The 22,829-nt window shown below is 36.2% G+C and overlaps 1 protein-coding gene across 1 annotated transcript in view; it reads left to right on the forward strand.

The window, feature by feature from the left end:
- FAT4 (FAT atypical cadherin 4) overlaps window positions 1-22,829 on the forward strand; it is a 204,298-nt gene that overhangs the window by 139,941 nt on the left and 41,528 nt on the right. Inside the window, exons 8-9 of the mRNA XM_012644174.1 lie at window positions 9,524-9,774; window positions 11,719-16,068. Coding sequence (XP_012499628.1) covers window positions 9,524-9,774; window positions 11,719-16,068 — 4,601 coding nt within the window. The remainder of the gene's footprint in view (window positions 1-9,523; window positions 9,775-11,718; window positions 16,069-22,829) is intronic.

The following is a 22,829-nucleotide window of genomic DNA, read 5'->3' on the forward strand; positions in this document are numbered from 1 at the left end:
ATGATTTTGTAGATTTTGTAGTGCAGGACTACAGTGGGTGGTTCTTCTGCTTCATGTGGTTGACTGATGTCACTTTGTGGTATTTGCCTGGTGACTAGACGTCTGAAGGGTCCAAGATGGCTTCACATGCTTGGTGCCTTGACAGGGATGGTTAGAAGGTTGGATTCACCGAGGCCCGTTCTCTCTTCCTGCATAGCCTCAGGAGTTCTTGATGCCATTCTTCAGCAGAGTAGTCGGACTTTTTATGTGGTGGCTCTGGGCTCTGAGAGCCTCAGGTGAAAGCTACGAGTGCCCTTAAAGGTCAGGTTCAGATGTGGCATAGCATCCCTTCCACAATGCTCCATTGTTCAAAACAGCCATGGTCAGCCCAGATTCCCTGGGAGGAGAAACACACACCACACCTTGATGGGAGAAATGTCAAAGATGGCCATTTTTAACCCACCACTGGTCCCAATAAAACTATTTGTGTTTTCTTAGTTTAGGAAGTTTATTTTACCCTACTTAAATCTTCTTAAAATGGAGAACAGCAATATGGTGTCTTGCTCTGAAAGGATGTGAAAGCAATTGAGTTGTAACGTTTGGTTGATCCAGGTTCTCCCCTTCTATGCCCATTCTAGGCTGTAGGAAATGAAGATTTCCAAATATTCCATACAAAACCTCACAGACATAAATATTTTTGTGCCCTCCACCTCCCATAGGTTGGTGTTAGGTAAATTAGAGTGGGTTAGATGGCTATGAAAATAATGGATCAGAAGATAGAATGTGAAGAGTTCAGAGGAAATATCGGCTGTGGGTATCCTATGTGTTGATATGGTGATGATTTGATTAATGGTTTATTTTGTTGTTTGTTACTAATTTCCTGTTAAGAAAATTATCTTGGGAAACTGACTTTAATTAGTCTCTTCCAATGTCACAGACGACTGAATGTGGGCAGGAGGTCTTAGAGGCATTTTAAACACTTATTGAGTTGCCCATATGAATAACAGTGGTGAACGAGAGAATATCTCTGCTATCTTTGAACTTATATTTGTTTTGAGATTAACAATTAAATATAAATAAACAAAATTATTTCATATAGGGATGACAGCCTTGAAAATAAAACAAGATAATAAATAAAAAATAATAAGGAGGAGTTTTAGGTTTGATTTTTTTATAGATGGTGTCTTAGTCCATTTGTGCTGCTGTAACAAAATACCTAAGACTGGGTTATTTATAAACAGCATAAATTTATTGCTCACATTTACAGAAGCTGGGAAGTCCAGAATCAAGGCACTGGCAGGTTGGGTGTCTGGGGAGGGCTGCTCTCTGCTTCCAGGTTGGCACCTTGTAGCTGCATCCTTTGGAGGGGACGAAGGCTATGTCCTCACATGTCAAAAGAGCAAAAGAAAGGGAACCCACTCCCTCAAGTCCTTTTATAAGGGCCTAATCCTGTCCAAGAGAGTGCTGTCCTCAAGACTTACTCATATCCTAAAGTCCTCACCTCTTAGTACTATCACATTGGCCATTACGTTTCAATACATGAATTTGGAGGGCACATTCAGACCATAGCATTGGCCTCTCTAAGTAGGTGACCTTTAGGACTGGGCAGTGGGATTGGAAATAAATGTGGGGTTTTATCTAAGAAAGTCAGTGTGTCTGGATCAGAATGAGAAAGGAGTCAGAGAGGTAGGCAGGTGCTAGATCCTACAGGCCACATAAGGCCTTCTAAGTCATGGTGAAAAATTAGAATTTTAAAATGTATTTTTCAATGGGAAATTGTTAGAGGGTTTTAAACAGAGGAGCAAGATAAACTGATCTGTACTTGGGTTGGATTTGAGGAGGCAGGACTGTAGAGAGAGGTTTTATAGAGAGAAACTAGGGAAACAATTTAGGCACTAATTAATATAGGTATTCCAAGTGGAGTGGCCTTGTACTTATATGTAGAAATGAAAATTGAGTGAATAGATTTGGGTCACACACTTGAGATTGGAAATGAGAGTAAATGAAAGAGAGAAATAAGAATCATTTACTGAGTTTTCTGCTCCAATACCTGGGCAGCTTGTGATATCATTTACTGAAGTGATTTGGATTGGAGGAGAAACAGAATTGGGAGAAATCAGTTTTTATCTGAATGCTGTTTAAGACGACTGTTAGTCATTCATGTAGAGGTATCAGCTGGGAAGTTGGAGATACGAGTGTGGAGCTTAAGGTCGGGGTCAGGGCTAGATTAACAGATCTGGCAGCCATCAATGTTTAGAGGACATTTAAAAGCAATGAGAACAAGTTAGGAGTGAGTGTAGCAAGAGAAGGAAAAAGGGGCTGAAACTGGTCTCTGGGAATTCTCCAACACTGAAAAGCAGGTTTAGAAGAAAAAGTCTCCAAGGCAGCTGAGAAGGCCTGGCCGTAGATGAAGGGGGAAATCCAGGACAGAATGGACACTTACATGCATTGTGAACGGAGGGAAAGCAACTTACAGACTTCTTTCAGACCTACTTCCAAGAGAAGAGCTGAATTCCCAGAGGCCTATGAAGTCAAATCACCAAGGATTGGGGAAATTTCCATCCAGAGTCATAGACTGGGTCATTGTGCTTCCACCCAGAGAGAGGCAGGTACAACTGAACTTCTTCCAGGGTATGAGCTTCATAAGGCCAGTAAATACCCTCTCCTTTACTTGTCCTACACCAAAGCACAGAAATAATGAAATTAATATCCTGACATTAAGTCCAAAGTCTTCAGCTTAATGTGAAGAGCAGAGCCTTGGGAATCAAGCTGTGTGGAATTGAATCCTGACTCTACTATTATGAACTTCATGAGTATGGGAAACTTATTTAGCATTTCTGGACAAAGTTCTCTTATCAATGGTCTAGGTATAGTAATAAGAAAACTGAATTTATAAGAATAAATAAAATAATTTAAGTGAACTGCTACTTAGAATAGTGCCTGGAACCAAAAAATGCTCAATAACTGTCAACCCATCTTGTTCTAATCCATGGAAAACACTTAGCTCTGTATCTATCACCTTTTAATGCTCAGTAAGTTTCTGATAATGATTCTGGAAGAGAAGTCCTATCCGCTATAGTGTGATGATATAATAATTATTTATCTGTCATGCAGAGGAAATTTTCTCCTACTTATGGCAGAAATAGAATATTGTCAATCTGTAACAGGACGGTTCTCCTGTCTGAGATGTTTAAATTCCTGACTGTTCAGTTAAATGTTTACAAATTGGATCCCATCATCCATTGATCCATTTGTTTATTTCTAGAATAAAATGCTATGATGACATGCTGTTTTCTTTTAGCGTATGCCAAAGATTCATTGAAAAATGTCATCCTATGCTTGTAAAATTGGTCTAGAAAATCTTGTTCATATTTTCAGAATGTTTTAGAGTTGTACAGGTAGGTCTGATATGATTGTTTTGGTTTAGTAGTATGTATTTTAGCTGTTTGGCTGGCTGAATTTTCTTGTTTTCTTTTTTAATATCAGAGAATTAACTTTATACTTTCCCATTCGCTGAAATCCAAAAAACCCATCTGTGAAAATCTTGAAATGACTATAGAGATTATCATAGAGTCAGTTAAAATAAAAATTGAAGCTATTTTTATCCTCTGAAAAAAATTACATTCCCTTGTAAATTAAATTAAAGGCAAACAATTATTATAGTTTAAGTTAAACATATTTGCATAGATAAAGTAAATAGTAATGACAACCTTAAGCTTATTTACTCCAGCCTAATAAAACCGTAATGGAATATAATGCCTTTTTATAGTAAGTGTTAATGACTCCTTGCTATTCATGAATCCCGAAGAAAATCCATTCTGTCTTCTTGTTAAATGAGCTATTGTTTAATTGTTATATTGCCCATTTAAATTTTACATATGTAAGTTATTTACTCAACTACTGATGGGCTCTCTAGAAGCACAGACTTTTATGTGGCTTATAATTTGTTAATTTTCCCCTATGTTCTAGCATCATCTTGCACACAGTAACCAGCCAACAGATATTTATTTATATTTTTATTTGTATTTGATCAAACTATGCATTTCTACACATGGTGTACTTACTTTGAGTTATGCCTTTTACTTCACCTTTAATATTTTCCCTTCTAGCAAACCAGCCTATGTTAATTCCAACCTTTTATCTATCTAAGTCCTATAACCTTACTTTCCACAGACCCATTCCAGAACTTAGTGTTTATAGCTTTGTATCCTCTTTTCACCCACCCGGTCCAAACCTTCATTCAAACCTCACTTCTAATTCTTTTATGTCATAACATGCGAGAAAATCATAAAACTGCATCGACAGGGTCCACTTTCTAAGGAAAATCCCTGAACCTGTGCTCTTAATCTCATCCCATTCAATTCCCTCCAAGACTTTAATTCAACAGTTACTGCATTTCTCTCTTGTGTCTTCAAGCTATCTTTCTTCCTTTGATCGTTCTTTATCTACACAAATGCTTATCTGTATAAGTTAGCATATCTACAGAAATGCTCGGAGTATCTGGTATTGAATTCTGGTTCTTTTATTTGCCTGCCATGACCTAGGGAAGTCATTTTAATGTCTTTAAGTCTCAGTTTCTGCAACAATAAAAGTGAAGATAAGAATTTATACTTTGTACCTTGTGAGAATTACATATTTATTGACCCATACTATATGTCAAGCAGTATATATGAAATCAGTTCATATCCATAAATGTCTTTGGCACAATTATTAGAACATAGAAGTCACTAAATCAATGTTAGTTTTCTTTTTCTTTTTATCCTTATATCTATTTTATTCCCAATATATTCTTTCTTACCTAATGTCTGGCATATCACAGTGGCTGTCACTTAAACAAATGTATCGAATCAATGATTTTAAATTCTCTAGAAGTGCTGCTTTCACTCACTTTACTTTTTCAAGTGTTCTTGAAAGGATGGCTTCACTACCTACAGTTTTCTCTGGCCATTTATTCCTGAAAATCTTTCAGTCTGATTTTCTCCTCTATTGCTTTACTAAAAAGGCTCTATCAGAAGACTCTACTGCGATACGTCAAGTCTAGTGACTTCCTCTGAGTCCTTATTCTCTATTACCTTTTGCAGTGTTCACACTACAGGTCATCTTTTCTTTTTGGCATTTTTTTTCCTTCTCAATGTCAACGTAAATGTTACTGCTTATATGTCACCCCCATCTCCAACCACATCTAATTTGCCTTCTGTTTGTCCTTTTTCTCTCCCTACAAAGTAATTTGAACATTCCCCATAGCATTATTTTTTTCAGTTCTTTCTTTTCTTTTTTTCATATTTGTGTGTGTGTGAGAGAGAGAGAGAAAGAGATCGACTGAGATGCATTTCCAAGACTGAAAACATGACTTCTATGCAGAAAACCTCCAAATCTGTACTATCGACTCTGACTCCATTCCAGAGCTTCCTACCTATATTTATAACTTTCTGATAGACATATTTTCCCTGGAGGTTCTGTTGGCATCATAAACACAATGCACCTGAAACCCGTAATCTTTGCTGTTTCTCATTTGGTTTTCTGCTTTCTCTTAATAATGGTGCCTTGCTTTCTTCATCTACACCTTGTGGGTAAGGGTCATCCTTTACCCCCTATACTCAATCAGTGGACACATTCTCATGTTTCCTTTTTCCAGTGTCTCTGGCACCTATTCTTTTCCCTGCGTTCCTTCTGCCAAGATCCTAGTTCAGTCCATAATTGCATTACACCTGGTCTATTATAATAAAAATTAACTTACTTCCCTGACTCTAGTTTCTAATCCCTAGTTTCTATATGCTCCACCATACTGTACAATTATGGAGCCTCCAAACACTGTCGAATTCTGAGGAGTTAGGCACTCTAAGTCCCATAAGGAGTACAGTCTAATACAAGATGTGATTTTGTAATCTTGTAATTACAGTACCATGTAACAACTATAATTTAAACACAGAATGGGTAGAAAGAACAATATAGTCAATACTATTCAGAAAAATAAGTAGAGGCTTCAAGTAGTTAATGATTTTTAAAAGAACAAAGAGGCCATTTAGCTGCACATGAAGGGACGGAAGACAATAATGACAATACCAGGTACAAAGACAAAGAGCTATGCAGAAGCATGGCCTTAGAGAAACAAAGCCTTTCAGTAGGCCTGTGTGGGTTAACAGTGGACCTTGTGTAGTGTATAAAAAATTCAACATTTCTTTCTTCATCTAAGGAAAGAAACAATGGAAGTGTTTTAAGCAAGGCAATAACATGACTAGTTTATATTTTATGGTGATTCCTCCCCAGTGTTGTAGGAAATAATTTGTATGAAGCAAAGCCAGAGGCAATGAATGAAGCGGCAATGGCAGTAATGGGAATCAGCTTGAGCATCCACTGGCTCCGCTCTAACAATGATACTCTCTTCCTCAAACATCTTTCAACTTCCAGTTTGCCTATGGCATGCTGCCCAGTCTCCATAGTCCAGTCACTCCATAAATGGCCCCAGAACCTTCCCAAGTTCATTCTGCACAAATCCCCAACATATAGTCACAATTGCAGCCTGACTGGATCGTTTTCTGTTCCTGGGAAAAGGATCTGCACTTTCCCAAGGCTTTAACTTTAATTCATTCTGTATCCTGGACCAGGGCTCAGCAGACTGCCACCTGCAGGCCAAATTCTGCCCAGTGCCTGCTTTTGTAAATAAAGTGTTATTAGAACACAAACATGCCCTTATAAAACTGGTAGATCTCAGGAAGAGGCAAAGAAGGTTAAAAAAATCAACTGGGAGATATTTTAACTATACAAATACAATGATTGATTTAGAGTTCAGATGACAATGGGTCTCAGTTTATACAAACAAATTGAAACAGTAATTCCTTATTCTCAATTCAGAAAAATATTAACACTTTTGTTCATTTGCATTGAACTCAATTAATGTAAACTAATTCTGCACTGTCACACCATAAGCAAGAAACCACTTTGGCCTGAGCAATCAGGGACAGCATTTCTTGTCTTCACTACATTCCCCCAGTTGAGTTTTGCCTTCTTATGCTGTGGTATAAGGGGAAAAGTACATGTTGAAATCATAAGGACAGAAGTTCAAACTTTGGACCTACTGTTTATAGATTGTATGTTTCTTTGTGCAACTATTTTAGTCTCCCTTAGATTCAGATTCCTCATCTATAAAAATCTGAAACTAAAACCAAACTGTTAAAATTGTTTTGAAGTTTAAATGAGAGCATATATAAATCGCCCAGTTGTGAGTTTGGTACAAAGTCAATAAGTTGCCAGAAATCTTGAAAGAACAGCATAGATGTTTAAATGTTAAGAAAATAGCACAAGACACAATCTAATAAAGTTCATAACATTTCAAATTAACGTCCACCAAAGAAACAAGAGAGGTCTCCCTGAGGGATGAGAACAGAACCAAGCTTCAAGTCAGAGAGGTGTGGGCAGAGTATCTTAGCTGTCAGTCTTCTGACAGGGTCCCTTGTGCTTCTTCTATTTCTCTTTTTTTTAAACTTAAAATTATAAGTTTGCATGCAACCAGTGTTACAGAATAGCTCCTATTTAAAATGCACTTTTTATATGCTTTAGAATCTAATGAAGTCTAGAAAAAATTAATCACATATGAACATGAGAATTTATTTTTTAATTTTAAAAAATAAAAAATATATTACCTACTTTTAAGCAAACAATCATATGGTCCATAACATGTACAATAGCATAAAATTTAAAAAATTAGAATTTATACTATAAGGTTCTTAGGTTCATTTTCTGTTGCTATAACAGAGTATCACAGAGTGGGCAATTTATAAAGAATAGAAGTTTATTTGGCTCATAGTTCTGGAGGCTGGGATATCTAAGAACATGGGGCCAGCATTGGATGAGGCCTCGGTGCTATGTTATTTCATGGTGGAAGGGTAAAGGCATCACATGGCGAGTAAGCCCACGAGACAGAGGGAGGAAGTAATCAGGCTAAACTCATCCTTTTATCAGGAGCCTACTCTGGTGATAACTAACCCACTCCTGAGATAAAGGTATTAATGCATTTATGGTGGTGGAACCCTTATGGCCTAATCCACTTGCCATCCACTGATAGCAACAATTCCCAAAATAATATCACACAATTCTCAAATCCAGTTTCCTGCAGACTTTCTTGAAAAGGTAAGATAATTTCATTATTTCGTAAGCCCTGAATTTTTAATTTTTAAGGCTTCATTTATAAAACTCTGATATTTTTATTTTGATAAAGGGAATAGATATTATCTACTGTATGAGAGCAATAATTATACTTTATAAAGAGTCCCTTCTGTCCCAAGAAATATAGCGAGTGCTATTCTCATTCACTCCTGATTGTGGCAAGTGGGTGTGCCAAAAAGTGGTAAAAATCTGAGCAATACCAAGTAATTTATCAATACTGAAATCATTTCTCAACCAAACACCTTCTATAGTCTTTTTCTATTTTTCTGTCATTTTATGAGACCTTTATTCCTTTTAAATATAAGGTCCCCGATAGTTTATTATTTCACTAACATAGCCTAAAAATGTTGAAATATTTGTTTTAAGCTGTGAGCATAATGGGAGGAGTGTATATGCTACTGGCTGCAATGTAGGGGATTATTTCTTTTTCCCCTGCCATTTCTATTAGATACATGCTGTTGCTATGTTTATATGGACAGAAACCAAACTATAGAAACATGAGGTTAACTCCAAGAAAGGTATCTCACTGCTATCATAAAGAAGAAATCCTTTAAAGATATCTATTTCTTTGCTACTCTCCAACTTGAAAAATTATGGACCACAGCCAATTTCTGAACCTCCAAGCTTAGCTCCTTCTTTCTTGGCTGATCTCTGGGCCCCCAATTCAGACATAAAATCAGGAGTATACACAGATGGCTTTACTCTTCGGAAAGAAGAGAGAAGCTATTCTCAGTGGAAACTCCTGCCCGTTAACCAATCTGGCTAGCATCAAAATAGCCATGAAGATGTCATACCTCTCCTGACAAGAAAGCAACAAAGCCATATGAGGAATGACAAATGAGAGAATTAGGAACTAGGATGGTCTCTGTATAAATAATCAGTTCTTTGGTTGTTGGGAGAGCCAATGTAAGTCAGGTACAGAGTTTTGTCTTGAAAGAATAAAATCTTCAACTGATTATCTCTCGTTTACTGTGGTGCACAGCAGAAAAATAATTTTATGGAAGTTCCTTTAAAAGATATTCATTTGTAATCCTGGCCACTAACCACAATATTAGAGCAAGGCCCTGATTTATGCTTTCAGGCTAATTTATTTCAAACACAACAGCCTTCTGGGTTTATTTGGGGGCCTTGCCTGACTTGACAGTCCTAAAAACCTTGTGAAGACCTGTTTAATGTCATTGGACATCTCACAATAAAGATTGTCAATGTGGTGTTCACATAAAATTTGAAATATTTATCTTCTAGCCATATTCGTGCTTTCGTTGTGTGATCTTACTTACAATGTTTTCTTACATTTCTGCCTCAGTTTTTAAATTATGGTAAATAGATGTTATAATATTAAAACTATAAAAAATATGCCTATCTCTGCTGTCTGTTTTAGTTATAGGATCATTGGCGGAAACTCTCAGTTCACCATCAACCCATCCACGGGACAAATCATCACCAGTGCGTTGTTAGACAGAGAAACAAAAGATAACTATACTTTAGTAGTGGTCTCCAGTGATGCAGGGTCGCCGAAGCCTCTTTCTAGTTCCACGAGTGTGCTCGTCACCGTGACGGATGTCAATGACAATCCACCACGATTTCAGCATCACCCATATGTCACCCACATCCCGTCTCCTACTCTTCCAGGTAATCACCCTAACTATGAGGCTGCATGGATATAAGCAAACTAGATCTCAGACATTTTCTATAAATACATTTATGTTATTATTACATATGTATTTCTAATTTAGCCTAATTTTGAAAATCCTCTAAAAGTCAGATCGTTTCACCTAATGAAATTGAAGGGACTTTGAACCTTTTAAATGAATTCTTTCTTCCCAGACCAATTATGTACAAGATTTTATAATTGCCACATCTTTCCTATTACTATTTCATGCTATTACTTGCATATTGTAAATGATTGAAATAGATACCACTTTATAGTCAAGGATGGTTGTGCCCAGGGGTATAATTTGTGCATAATTTCCCTAAGAATAGGGACATTATCTCTATTTTTCATGCCATACAACAGTGCCAGAAACATTATCTAAGTGGCAATATGCATTTAAAAATATTTTTGGTGGAAAATGAATATTTTACTTCAATTTTTCATAGATATATTTTTAAAAATGTCAATGAATGTTCTTATTAATATTTTAATATGTATTTCTATTTCAGTTTTTGTGGATAATTTTTTTGCTAGTAAGTGTATGGAACCATTTATGAACCATTTTCATATTGACAATATGCGTTTCTATTTATATATCTTTTAAAACATTTAGTTTGATATCATTTTCTTTTTTTGAAAGAATGGCATACTCTATTAAGAACACACAAATTTTTGTCCATTTGTAATTTTTAAAATGTGTTTTTGAATAGGGAAATACACAAATATAGCACATTATTAATTTAATCTTCCTTGCATGAAAATATTATTAATTCAAGGGAAAAATTAAAAAATAAAATAAAATAAATGAATCCAGTATTATTCCTCTCAGTGATCTTTTATCTTCTATTAACCTGAGAATGTCTAATTGATACCAATTTAAAGTATCAAATCCATAAATGTATGTGCCAACTTTTTATCAAAAGGAAATGTCAATATCAAAGTCATAAAAACCTGATGAAGATCTTTAGCTGAAATGATGTTGGCAGGCGTGGTCTAGTAACATCTAATGTGCGTTGTTGCAATATAGCATCTCCTATGCAAAATGAGGTATGCTTAAGCATCTTTTCCTCATTAGACTTATTATAATTAATTGGAATCACTGGACTTTTTTAAAATAAGAGACTTTTTACTTTGTTACAAAGTCTTCTGTAAGGGTGGAAGTGCAAGTTTGGGAATGGTTTCTGAATGAGTATATTGAAAACATGTTCTTATGGCAGCTTTTCTGCATATATTTACTACAATCTGTTCCATTGGCATTCATTCCAAGCACTAACTCTTGGAATCCAAACTGAGTCCATTCTTCAGTTCTTATTTCTTACTACTTTATAATTATTTTAATTGATTTATGTATATATATATATATATGTATATACTTCATTTGCATGTGATAATAGCTCACAGATAAAGGGATTTTGCATAAAATAGTGGATATAAGGAATCAACAATAAGAAACATGATTTTTGTGAATTATTACATATACAACAAATCAAAAGTATTTTTAAACATAATATAGTATAGTCTCTTTACATTGAATAGAAGCATAGCTTCTTGCAGAGCTCACATTGTTTGTTGGAATGCCGTATTATGCACAGATTTTTCTCCGAGAAACTATGATTCTGAATGATTAGCCAGTTCTATTCTCTGTGCTTCTCTCAAAGGCATATGAAAAAATATTAAACCCAACAGACTGTATGGGTTTTAGTTAGGAAGGACCAGGTCAGTCTCCGAAGACTATCGTTAAGTAGATTTGACTTGAGATCTTCAAAGAAAATATAGGAAATACTGTTCTCCCTATTAATCATAAGAAAATATTAATAAAGTCATATCAGGCAATAATATAGTGTTTTATATGCATTAACCTACTGCCAAATATTTTATTTGGTATTTCACTTGATTATAATTACACATTCCCTCTTTTATAGGTTCCTTTGTCTTTGCGGTTACAGTCACAGATGCTGACATTGGACCAAATTCTGAACTGCATTATTCTCTTTCGGGTAGACACTCGGAAAAATTTCACATTGACCCACTGAGGGGAGCTATTATGGCAGCTGGACCACTAAATGGAGCTTCAGAAGTGACATTTTCTGTACATGTTAAGGATGGTGGCTCATTTCCAAAGACAGATTCTACAACAGTGACTGTTAGATTTGTGAACAAGGCTGATTTCCCTAAAGTCAGAGCCAAAGAACAAACATTCATGTTTCCTGAAAACCAACCAGTAGGCTCTCTTGTCACCACCATTACAGGGTCCTCCTTGAGAGGAGAACCTTTATCCTATTACATTGCAAGTGGGAATCTTGGCAATACTTTCCAAATTGATCAGTTAACAGGGCAGGTGTCTATTAGTCAACCTCTGGACTTTGAAAAGATACAAAAATATATTGTGTGGATAGAGGCCAGAGACGGAGGTTTTCCTCCTTTCTCCTCTTATGAAAAACTTGATATAACTGTATTAGATGTCAATGATAATCCCCCCATTTTTAAGGAAGATCCATTTATATCTGAAATATTGGAAAACCTCTCTCCTCGAAAAATACTTACTGTTTCGGCAATGGACAAGGACAGTGGACCCAACGGACAACTAGATTATGAAATCGTTAATGGCAACAAAGAAAATAGCTTCAGTATCAATCATGCTACTGGTGAAATTAGAAGCATTCGACCTTTAGACAGGGAAAAAGTATCTCATTATGTGCTCACCATAAAATCTTCAGACAAAGGTTCCCCTTCTCAAAGTACCTCAGTAAAAGTCATCATTAACATTTTAGATGAAAATGATAATGCCCCTAGGTTTTCTCAGATATTTAGTGCCCATGTTCCTGAGAATTCCCCCTTAGGATACACAGTTACACGTGTCACAACTTCTGATGAAGACATTGGTATTAATGCAATCAGTAGATATTCTATAATGGACACAAGTCTTCCATTTACAATTAATCCCAGCACAGGGGATATTGTCATTAGCAGACCTTTAAATAGGGAAGATACGGAACGTTACAGAATCCGAGTTTCTGCACATGATTCTGGTTGGACTGTAAGTACAGATGTCACAATATTTGTGACAGATGTGAATGACAATGCTCCAAGATTTAGCAGACCCTCCTATTATTTAGATTGCCCTGAACTTACTGAGATTGGCTCCAAAGTGACTCAGGTATCTGCAACAGATCCTGATGAGGGATCAAATGGACAAGTGTTTTATTTTATAAAATCTCAGTCAGAGTATTTCCGGATTAATGCCACCACTGGAGAGATTTTCAATAAACAGATCTTAAAATACCAAAATGTCAGTGGCTTCAGTAATGTGAACATCAACAGGCATAGTTTTATAGTGACATCTTCGGATCGAGGTAACCCTTCCTTACTTAGTGAGACGACAGTTACCATCAACATAGTGGACAGTAATGACAATGCCCCTCAGTTTCTTAAAATTAAATATTTCACTCCGGTCACCAAAAATGTAAAAGTTGGTACAAAGTTAATCAAAGTTACTGCGGTAGATGACAAAGATTTTGGACTGAATTCTGAAGTGGAATATTTCATTTCTAATGAAAATCATTTAGGAAAATTTAAGTTGGACAATGATACAGGATGGATTTCAGTGGCATCTTCTCTGATTTCCGACTTAAATCAAGACTTTCTGATCACGGTCACTGCAATGGATAAAGGAAACCCCCCACTTTCTTCCGAAGCAACTGTTCAGATAACTGTCACTGAGGAAAACTACCACACACCTGAATTCTCTCAAAGCCACATGAGTGCAACTATCCCTGAGAGCCACAGTATCGGTGCCATTGTCAGAACTGTTTCTGCCAGAGATAGAGACGCAGCTATGAATGGCTTGATTAGGTACAGCATCTCTTCAGGAAATGAAGAAGGCATTTTTGCAATCAATTCCTCCACAGGTATATTAACACTAGCCAAAGCTCTCGATTATGAGCTATGCCAGAAACACGAAATGACGATTAGTGCTGTAGATGGAGGATGGGTTGCAAGAACCGGTTACTGCAGTGTGACTGTAAATGTGATTGATGTGAATGACAATTCTCCAATATTCCCCTCTGATGAATATTTCCCTACTGTTTTGGAAAACGCCCCGAGTGGAACAACCGTTATCCACCTAAATGCAACAGATGCTGACTCTGGGACAAATGCTGTGATTGCATACACTGTACAGTCCTCTGACAGTGACCTCTTTGTCATTGACCCTAACACAGGAGTCATAACCACTCAAGGCTTCCTGGATTTTGAAACCAAGCAGAGCTACCATCTTACTGTGAAAGCCTTCAATGTCCCCCATGAAGAAAGGTGTAGCTTTGCCACTGTTAATATACAATTAAAAGGGACAAATGAATACGTGCCTCGTTTTGTTTCCAAACTTTACTATTTTGAAATCTCAGAAGCAGCTCCTAAAGGTACTATTGTTGGAGAAGTGTTTGCCAGTGACCGTGATTTGGGCATTGATGGAGAGGTACACTATTTGATTTTTGGTAATAGTCGAAAGAAGGGTTTCCAGATCAACAAGAAGACAGGACAAATTTATGTCTCTGGAATTCTTGATAGAGAAAAAGAAGAAAGGGTGTCTTTGAAGGTATTGGCCAAGAATTTTGGCAGCATTAGGGGTGCAGATATAGATGAGGTCACTGTAAATGTCACTGTGCTTGATGCCAATGACCCACCCATTTTTAGTCTAAACATCTACAGCGTTCAGATCAGCGAAGGGGTCCCAATAGGAACTCACGTGACCTTTGTCAGTGCCTTTGACTCAGACTCTATCCCCAGCTGGAGCAGGTTTTCTTACTTCATTGGATCAGGGAATGAAAATGGTGCCTTTTCTATTAATCCACAGACAGGACAGATCACCGTTACAGCAGAATTAGACCGAGAAACTCTACCCATCTATAATCTCTCGGTTTTGGCTGTTGATTCAGGGACCCCCTCAGCTACAGGAAGTGCCACTTTATTGGTCACCCTGGAAGATATAAATGATAATGGGCCAATGCTGACCGTCAGTGAAGGAGAAGTCATGGAAAACAAACGCCCGGGAACTCTGGTGATGACCCTTCAGTCCACTGATCCTGATCTCCCTCCAAATCAAGGTCCCTTTACTTATTACTTGCTGAGCACGGGTCCTGCCACCAATTATTTTAGTCTGAACACGGCTGGAGTTCTGAGCACAACTAGAGAGATTGACAGAGAGCAGATTGCAGACTTCTACCTGTCTGTGGTTACTAGGGATTCTGGTGTTCCTCAAATGTCTTCCACAGGAACCGTACATATCACAGTCATAGACCAAAATGACAATCCTTCACAGTCTCGGACGGTGGAGATATTTGTAAATTATTATGGCAACTTGTTTCCTGGTGGGATTTTAGGCTCTGTGAAGCCACAAGACCCCGATGTATTAGACAGCTTCCACTGCTCCCTTACTTCGGGAGTTACAAGCCTCTTCAGTATTCCAGGGGGTACTTGTGATCTGAATTCCCAGCCAAGGTCCACAGATGGCACATTTGATCTGACCGTCCTTAGCAATGATGGAGTTCACAGCACAGTCACGAGCAATATCCGAGTTTTCTTCGCTGGATTTTCCAATGCTACAGTGGACAACAGCATCTTACTTCGTCTCGGTGTACCAACAGTAAAGGACTTCTTGACTAACCACTACCTTCATTTTTTACGCATTGCCAGTTCACAGCTGACAGGCCTAGGGACTGCTGTGCAACTGTATGGTGCATATGAAGAAAACAACAGAACGTTTCTTCTGGCAGCTGTGAAGCGAAGTAATAATCAGTACGTGAATCCCAGTGGTGTAGCCACCTTCTTTGAAAGCATCAAAGAGATCCTTCTCCGGCAGAGTGGAGTAAAGGTAGAATCTGTGGACCACGACTCGTGCATTCATGGCCCCTGTCAGAATGGAGGGAGCTGTATAAGAAGACTGGCTGTGAGCTCCGTGTTAAAGAGCCGTGAGAGTCTCCCAGTCATCATTGTAGCAAACGAACCTCTGCAGCCTTTCTTATGCAGGTGTCTGCCAGGATACGCCGGTAGCTGGTGCGAAATAGACATAGATGAATGCCTTCCCTCCCCTTGCCACAATGGGGGGACCTGTCACAATTTAGTGGGAGGATTTTCATGCAGCTGCCCAGATGGCTTCACTGGTAGAGCCTGTGAGAGAGATATCAACGAGTGCCTGCCTAGTCCTTGCAAGAATGGTGCCGTCTGCCAGAATTTTCCAGGAAGCTTCAACTGTGTTTGCAAATCTGGATACACAGGTATGACAATGTTTTACTTTTCTCACTGACTTTAGCCATGTCAAGTATCATAGAAAGGAATGAATTTATGAAATCATTCATAAATGATTTTCCACAAAAACAGGCATAATCATAACAAATGTTTTTAAGGATTTACACTTCTCACAAGAGAGCCTATGAGGTGGGGAGATTTTTCTAGTTTTTACAGGCAAGGAAGTAGAAGTAGAGAGAGGTTAAGTAAGTTTTCCAAGGTGATGCAGTTACTTTGTTGTAGTGTCAGTATTCAGGTCTACACAGTTAATTTCAGAGTTTAAGCTCTTAGTCAATCTGCTCAGTGTCTCTAAGAAGAGCTGAAAGAGAATAATATCTTCTTAAAAGAGTGTTCTAAAGTTTAAAGGACATGGTATATATAAAGCTTAAGACCTGGACCATTTTACGTGCTAAATAATAGTTAACAATTACTGTTGATTCTTTTATCATTGGCATTTTTATGATCTTTTAAAATCATAATCATCATTATTATTGAAATATGATCTACATTGTGAGGAGAATACAGTAAGAATCATGTTTTAAGACTGAGATTAAAATGGTATTGTTATTTCTAGTAATCGGGTAGAAAGAATAATTGGCTGATTTCTCAAGAAAGCCAGAATAAAACCAAGCCACAATTTACCTTGACATTTTAGAAGCAGCATTAAATATATAGCAGAAAATCTATTCAACTAGTCTTTAGCATCCTAATAGGAAGTGATGTCCATGCATACAAATATCTTTATCTGTTTCTATTTCTAATCTCTATATCTATCTGTCTATCATCATTATTACTATCTATCATAATTATCCATTTATCTATCATCTATTAGCTGATCAGTCATTGATGTTCCTTTGAATGTGAATAAATGTTTTGCTGTGGGTAAGTTTGAGGACAGAAAAATCTCTTATAATTTGTACACTATACATTTTTAGAACATACATATTACCTTGGGTTGTTCTGTAGTGTTTACAAGCACAGTTTAAAGTACTAGTACTATAGGTAGAATCAGGATTGATTATTTTAGATTTTTATAGATATATTGCAGAATGATACTTTAAAAGAAATTTTTAAGTAAGCACATTTGGATACCGTATTTTTGAGATTGTCCATTCTGTGTATACTTATGGTTTTATATTTGGAGAATTAAACTTCATGATAGTAATATAAAGCAAGTTTGAAAAAGTTGAAGCAGAACATATAGGCTTTGGCTTCTAACAAAATAATGTCCTTGAAATATAAATGAAGAAAAGGGACAAAAGGCATGTATAATGGAAAGAATAATAGCTTTGGTAGAATTTGATTTACCTATAGCTTTTGGGAAGTCACCTAACCTTGCTGACCTTCAATTTCTCCATCTGGAAAATGGGGATAATTGTAATTACTTACGTTTTAGGGTTGTTATAATGAGTAAATATTATGTTTGTAAAACACCTAGCACAGTGCCCAGCATTCTATAAGTGGCCATGCCAATTGGTAATATTAGTATTAGTATAGTGGTAGTAATAGTGTCCCACAAAATTTTTCAAAAGACAGGAAGCCTCAGTAGCAGAAGATAACTGTGAGTCTTACCAGAGTTGTCTTAGGATCATGAATAATAGGGCTATATACATATTGAGTCGAGGATTTCTAGAAAATTTTCCTCACTCTTTCCTACCCACCCCCAAAAAATTACTTCCTCAGCTGAGAACTCAATAATAAAGATTTTTTTTTCCTTGTCCTATTGTAGTAGAATTCACGTATTCGCACAGGTTTAGATTGAGTTTACATTAAGTCCTAGGATGAAGAAAATGCAGAAGCATTTGTTCTTGATAGAGAACAGGAAAAGTGCCACTGGTGTGGTGAAGGCATCATAAGCTGATTTCACCATTCAAATGTCATTCAAGTCTTTTCACTGGTAGAATATAAACCTGAACCCTGACAGAAGGGAGACTGGAAAAGGAAGTTTTCAGACTTCTAGCCCCTGCAATACAGAAAGAAAGGAATGAGGCTGAATGTCAACAGATAATATCTGGCATAAAAAGTATTATTATTTTGCCTATTTTACATTGTAGGAAATTGAAGCTACACTCTAAGTGACTCTAGGGCCAGAGCTGCCAAAGTCTATAACACAGTCTCTTTCTGTAAGGAAGTTTACCTGAAGTTACATATTAACATTACGTACTTCCCCTCGGAGTTCACTGCTGTCTGCATTTGCACAGATGGAGATAATCCAACTGATCAGGACTGATGTAAACAAACATAAACCTGAGTAATTAATATGACTCTTACATTTTTTGAAATCATGTAATTCATTGTTTCAAATTCTATATGACCAAATCAGCCAGTAAAACTAGCAGATAAAGTCTGATAGTTTTATTTCTTGTGTTTCATTTTGCAGGAAATAACATAACAAAAAACATGGTCACAAATGTTAATCCATACTTTAAGTCAAGAATATATTGTATGGTTAATGTTCTTTGTAAAGTTAATTTCTGAAGGATCTTCTTAAGTTAATCTTTCTAGCTAATCTCTGCCAGGTACCCTGACTCAGGAAGACAGCACCAATGCACTAAAACATCTTAGAGATCTAGTCAGAGCTAAGAATCCAGAAGACAGAATTCATGCTTACATATATATGTGTGCCTCATAAAATGAATTTTTAAGAAATTACTCATACTGGCTAAATTTTACTTCTGTTAACATTAATTAAATACTGGTGCCTTAGTAAAGCCTTCCTTCTTCAAGGACTGTATATATTCACATATTTGTTGACCATCAGAAATATTTCAAATCACCTATGTCTTTCATACTCTATTTACTTTTGTGAACTTTCACTTGCATTTTATGAGTGGTTTTCGAAGTCTAAGGAATTACAAATTGGAGCTGTGAGATTTTCTGAGCTTTCCGCTTAAAATGATCCTCGGCCACTAACCCCCCATCTCACACACACTCTCTCTCTCTCTCTTTCACAAACACCACTGCATATTTTATGTGCATATTAGTCCATTTGCATAGCTATAAAGAAAATACCTGAGACTGGGTAATTTATAGAGGAAAGTGGTTTATTTGGTTCACACTTCTGCAGGATGTATAAGAAGTGTGGTGCCAGCATCTGCTTCTGGTGAGGGCTTCAGGGAATTTCTAATCACGGCAGAAGTTGAAGGGGAGCAGGCATGTCACATGGTGAAAATGGGAGCAAGAGAGAGGGGAGGAGGTGCCAGCCTCTTTTAAACGACCAGCTCTCGCGTGAACTAACAAAGGAGAACCCACTCATTATTTCGGAGAGGACAGCCAGTCATTCACGAGGGATCCATCGCCATGACCCAAACACCTTCTCCCAGGTCCCACATTCCGCACTGGGGACCAGATTTCAACATGAGATTTGGAGGGTCCAAAAACATCCAAACTATATCAGTGTGGAGTTAGAAATTGTGCTAAAGATTAGAAGAGTGAGGGGCTTATGAATTGATGCAAACTGAGAGACTTTATCCTCAGAATCCCACAGGGAGCAATTACGTCTTAGCCAAACAGAGATTTTGTGTAGATAACATCCTATAAGGATGCAAGTATGAAAATGAAAATTATAGAAAAAAATATGAAGGGATATAGTTATTATCATATTGTCACCAATTTATTCCTGAAACATTTTTAAGGTTTATTTTTAAGTTTGTAACCATGCATATATAATAAATATGAAATAACTATATTTCTGAATGAATGAATGATTTGAGGAGATGAATTTGTTTGTATAACTTGCATTTCTGATCTCTTTTCCTTAGTTACTGGAAAAAGAACCAAAAGGAAATCCAAAAAAAATAGATTGTAACATATTCAGTTAAAATCACTTTATGTTTCATTGCTAAGGAAATTTTCCAATAATTTAATTTTTATATCACTAAATGGAACTTTGATTAGCTGTAGTATGGAATATTAGAAAAATGAATAAAGTTTTTTGTAACATAGACCATGCAAAAAATTAATTTCTAAATTTTTACAAAGTTTAATGATACAAAAATTACATCAGTTGTCAATATGCCTCAGTACATCAAAATATATATATTTCATATTATTCATGCCTCAGAATTCCAGGGGATCGTAGAGGAAAGCATTAGCCTAATAACTGCAAATCTATTATTTCTTTTCCTATACAAATGAAAATGTATTGCATTTAATAGAATGATAATTAGCCAACACAACTATAGCCAGTAACCACCTCAGCATTTGTCTTCCTGCTCCTAATTTTTCACTGCTTGCAGCACATCACCAGCATTAAGTCCTTCTTGTAACGAATGGTATTATAAAATGCAGTATGTAGACAGAGCTTATTTCTAAACCTGGATCTCTTATAACATGTTTAGTTCATAGCCCCTTTAACCTTTTCCATTCACTTTCACACATCTGGATGCATTTTAGGTGTAGTATTTGGAATAATGCCAGGGGTTTACTACCATATGGAGAAGTTTTACTATGTTCTCAACCAAGTCCTGATACTTCAGGCAGGATGAGATTTGTCCATTCATCACTTTTATGTCATTTGACAGTATAATCAGTAATATTTTTAGAGATATAAAAAGTTACATACAGTCTGTGCATAGTAATTTTACTGAGAAACTTGCCAAATGTTTGCTTTTATAAAGATGGAAGGAGTAACTGAGTGTCGTTCTTTTAAAATCACTACAGTCATATATTAATCTTGATGATCATGGAACCAGAAAACCATAGAATATTAAAGAAATTTAGTGAATAGATAAGAAATGAAATTTTCTTTGAGATATAGACCAGTGGCTGATGTATGAGAGGATATAGGGTGCGAGCCTTGTTTTGATTTTATATCCAAGAATGAAATTAGACAGTTTACCTTAGGTAATACATTAACTTATTAAGGCATTAATGCCTTATGGTTCTAGTAACTTAAATGCTTCTTATTTTTGCAGAAAATAAGCATGTATTTGTAAGCTTATCATGAATATTTAGTATGTAACCACACATAATCAGTTGTAGCCTTATTGCAATTGTGTTTGTATTTGTGCTCGTTATCAAATACAAAGGTAAAAATATAAAAGTAAAACAGGTATTTTTTTTTTTAACTTTTCTTACTGGCAACCCTTGTCAAAACGTGGTATTTTTTTTCTTTTGTTTTGATATAAAAAACCCATAATGCTATTAAGCAGGATATTTAGATAGACCATCTTCCTAGTGCCTTTAGCAATAATGGGAAACAATTACATAGTGTGAAAAAATAGCTACTTTCTGTGAGAATAATAAAAAAGTTTATAAGCATAAATACATAAATATTCAGAATGAATAGCAAACATATTTTAGAATTATATTTATTCATAACATAATCAATTTAGATATAATGTGGACTTTGATAGTTGCACGTCCTTCCACCTCTCTGTGTATAAATACAAGAGATACAAAAATACTTGTACTAGTCTAATACATACATATCTATGATCTAAGATATTAAATAGAAGGCTACATGAATTATAGGATATGAAAAGTTATCATATCCTCATGGGGTGGTCTAGATTAACAGTTGAGAATAAATTCAGCTGTGCTCTACCCAGCTCAACATTAAAATGTGCTATTGGACAAGTAAAACTTAAAGATACATCCTTGCTGAAAAGACCATAGGTGATCACAATGCATTCCGTTTATGTTTAACACATCATCACATCTTCTGTCCCTGAAGATAAAGATACAGGCTCGATTTCTCCTGGAAGTTTAAAGCTTAATGTTGGAAAGTCTTTGGATACCCTGGCCTCCTATTATGCATTTATTTTCATCTTCAGCAATTGCTATTCCTCATGTGCTAAGAATTTACACTTCTTGAAACACATCTCCTTCTATCTCTGACAAATAGTGTATGTCAACACAATTAATTGATGGATGTCAAAGCAATGAGATCAGTTTATTCTTTTAAACAGCTGCTATGACAGTAAACATATCTTTTTAGAAAAAGACCTCTTGCATTCAAGAGGTATGGATGCCTAATTTTGTACAAGTCCTATCAGTACACTTGCAAGCCTGAAGGCAATGACAACTATTGTTAATTGACTTGCAGCATTAATTAAGTTAATGATCAAAGATTTTGTTTCACAGTGCTTCAACACATCAGATTATTTTACCAGGAGCATGTTAGAATAATTCAAACTACTGCATTCTCTGATAATCATTATGCCATTAATGCTACAATTTAAGTAGATAGATTTGCAAAGAACAATGCAGAATTTGTTGTTGATTTCTAATTGGGTAATAAAGCATAACCTTTCCAAATCTGAGAAATATGCATTAGAGCCTTTCTTTTGATTCTAAGTAAGTTATGACACCCTTTGTTCATACAAAAGAAACAGGTATCTTTAACAATAATTTAAATGAAAATATTAAGTTTTCAAACTGTCTTTTAATCTAAAGATCTAGTATGACAACCTCTTTGAGATCATGAATTGTAAAAATGTTTACTCATTACAAAGAGAACTAAAACTAAATTTTTGAATGGTAAACATTTACATACCCTACCACCACCAAGTTAAATCTATTTTTTTCCCAAACTCAACAATGCATTTCTTTATTTAACCCCAAGCAAAGCTATCTTATGCATTTTGATAATTATCTACTAAGACAGAATAAGAAAATAAAATTTTTAAATTACAATGTTAAATGACATGTTGAATTTGTTTTTTGTTTTTTTTTTTGAGACAGGGTCTCACTCTTTTGCCCAGGCTAGAGTGAGTGCCATGGCGTCAGCCTAGCTCACAGCAACCTC

Source organism: Propithecus coquereli, unplaced genomic scaffold (genome assembly GCF_000956105.1).
Source record: "Propithecus coquereli isolate 6110/MARCELLA unplaced genomic scaffold, Pcoq_1.0 Scaffold207, whole genome shotgun sequence".
Lineage (NCBI taxonomy): Eukaryota > Metazoa > Chordata > Mammalia > Primates > Indriidae > Propithecus > Propithecus coquereli.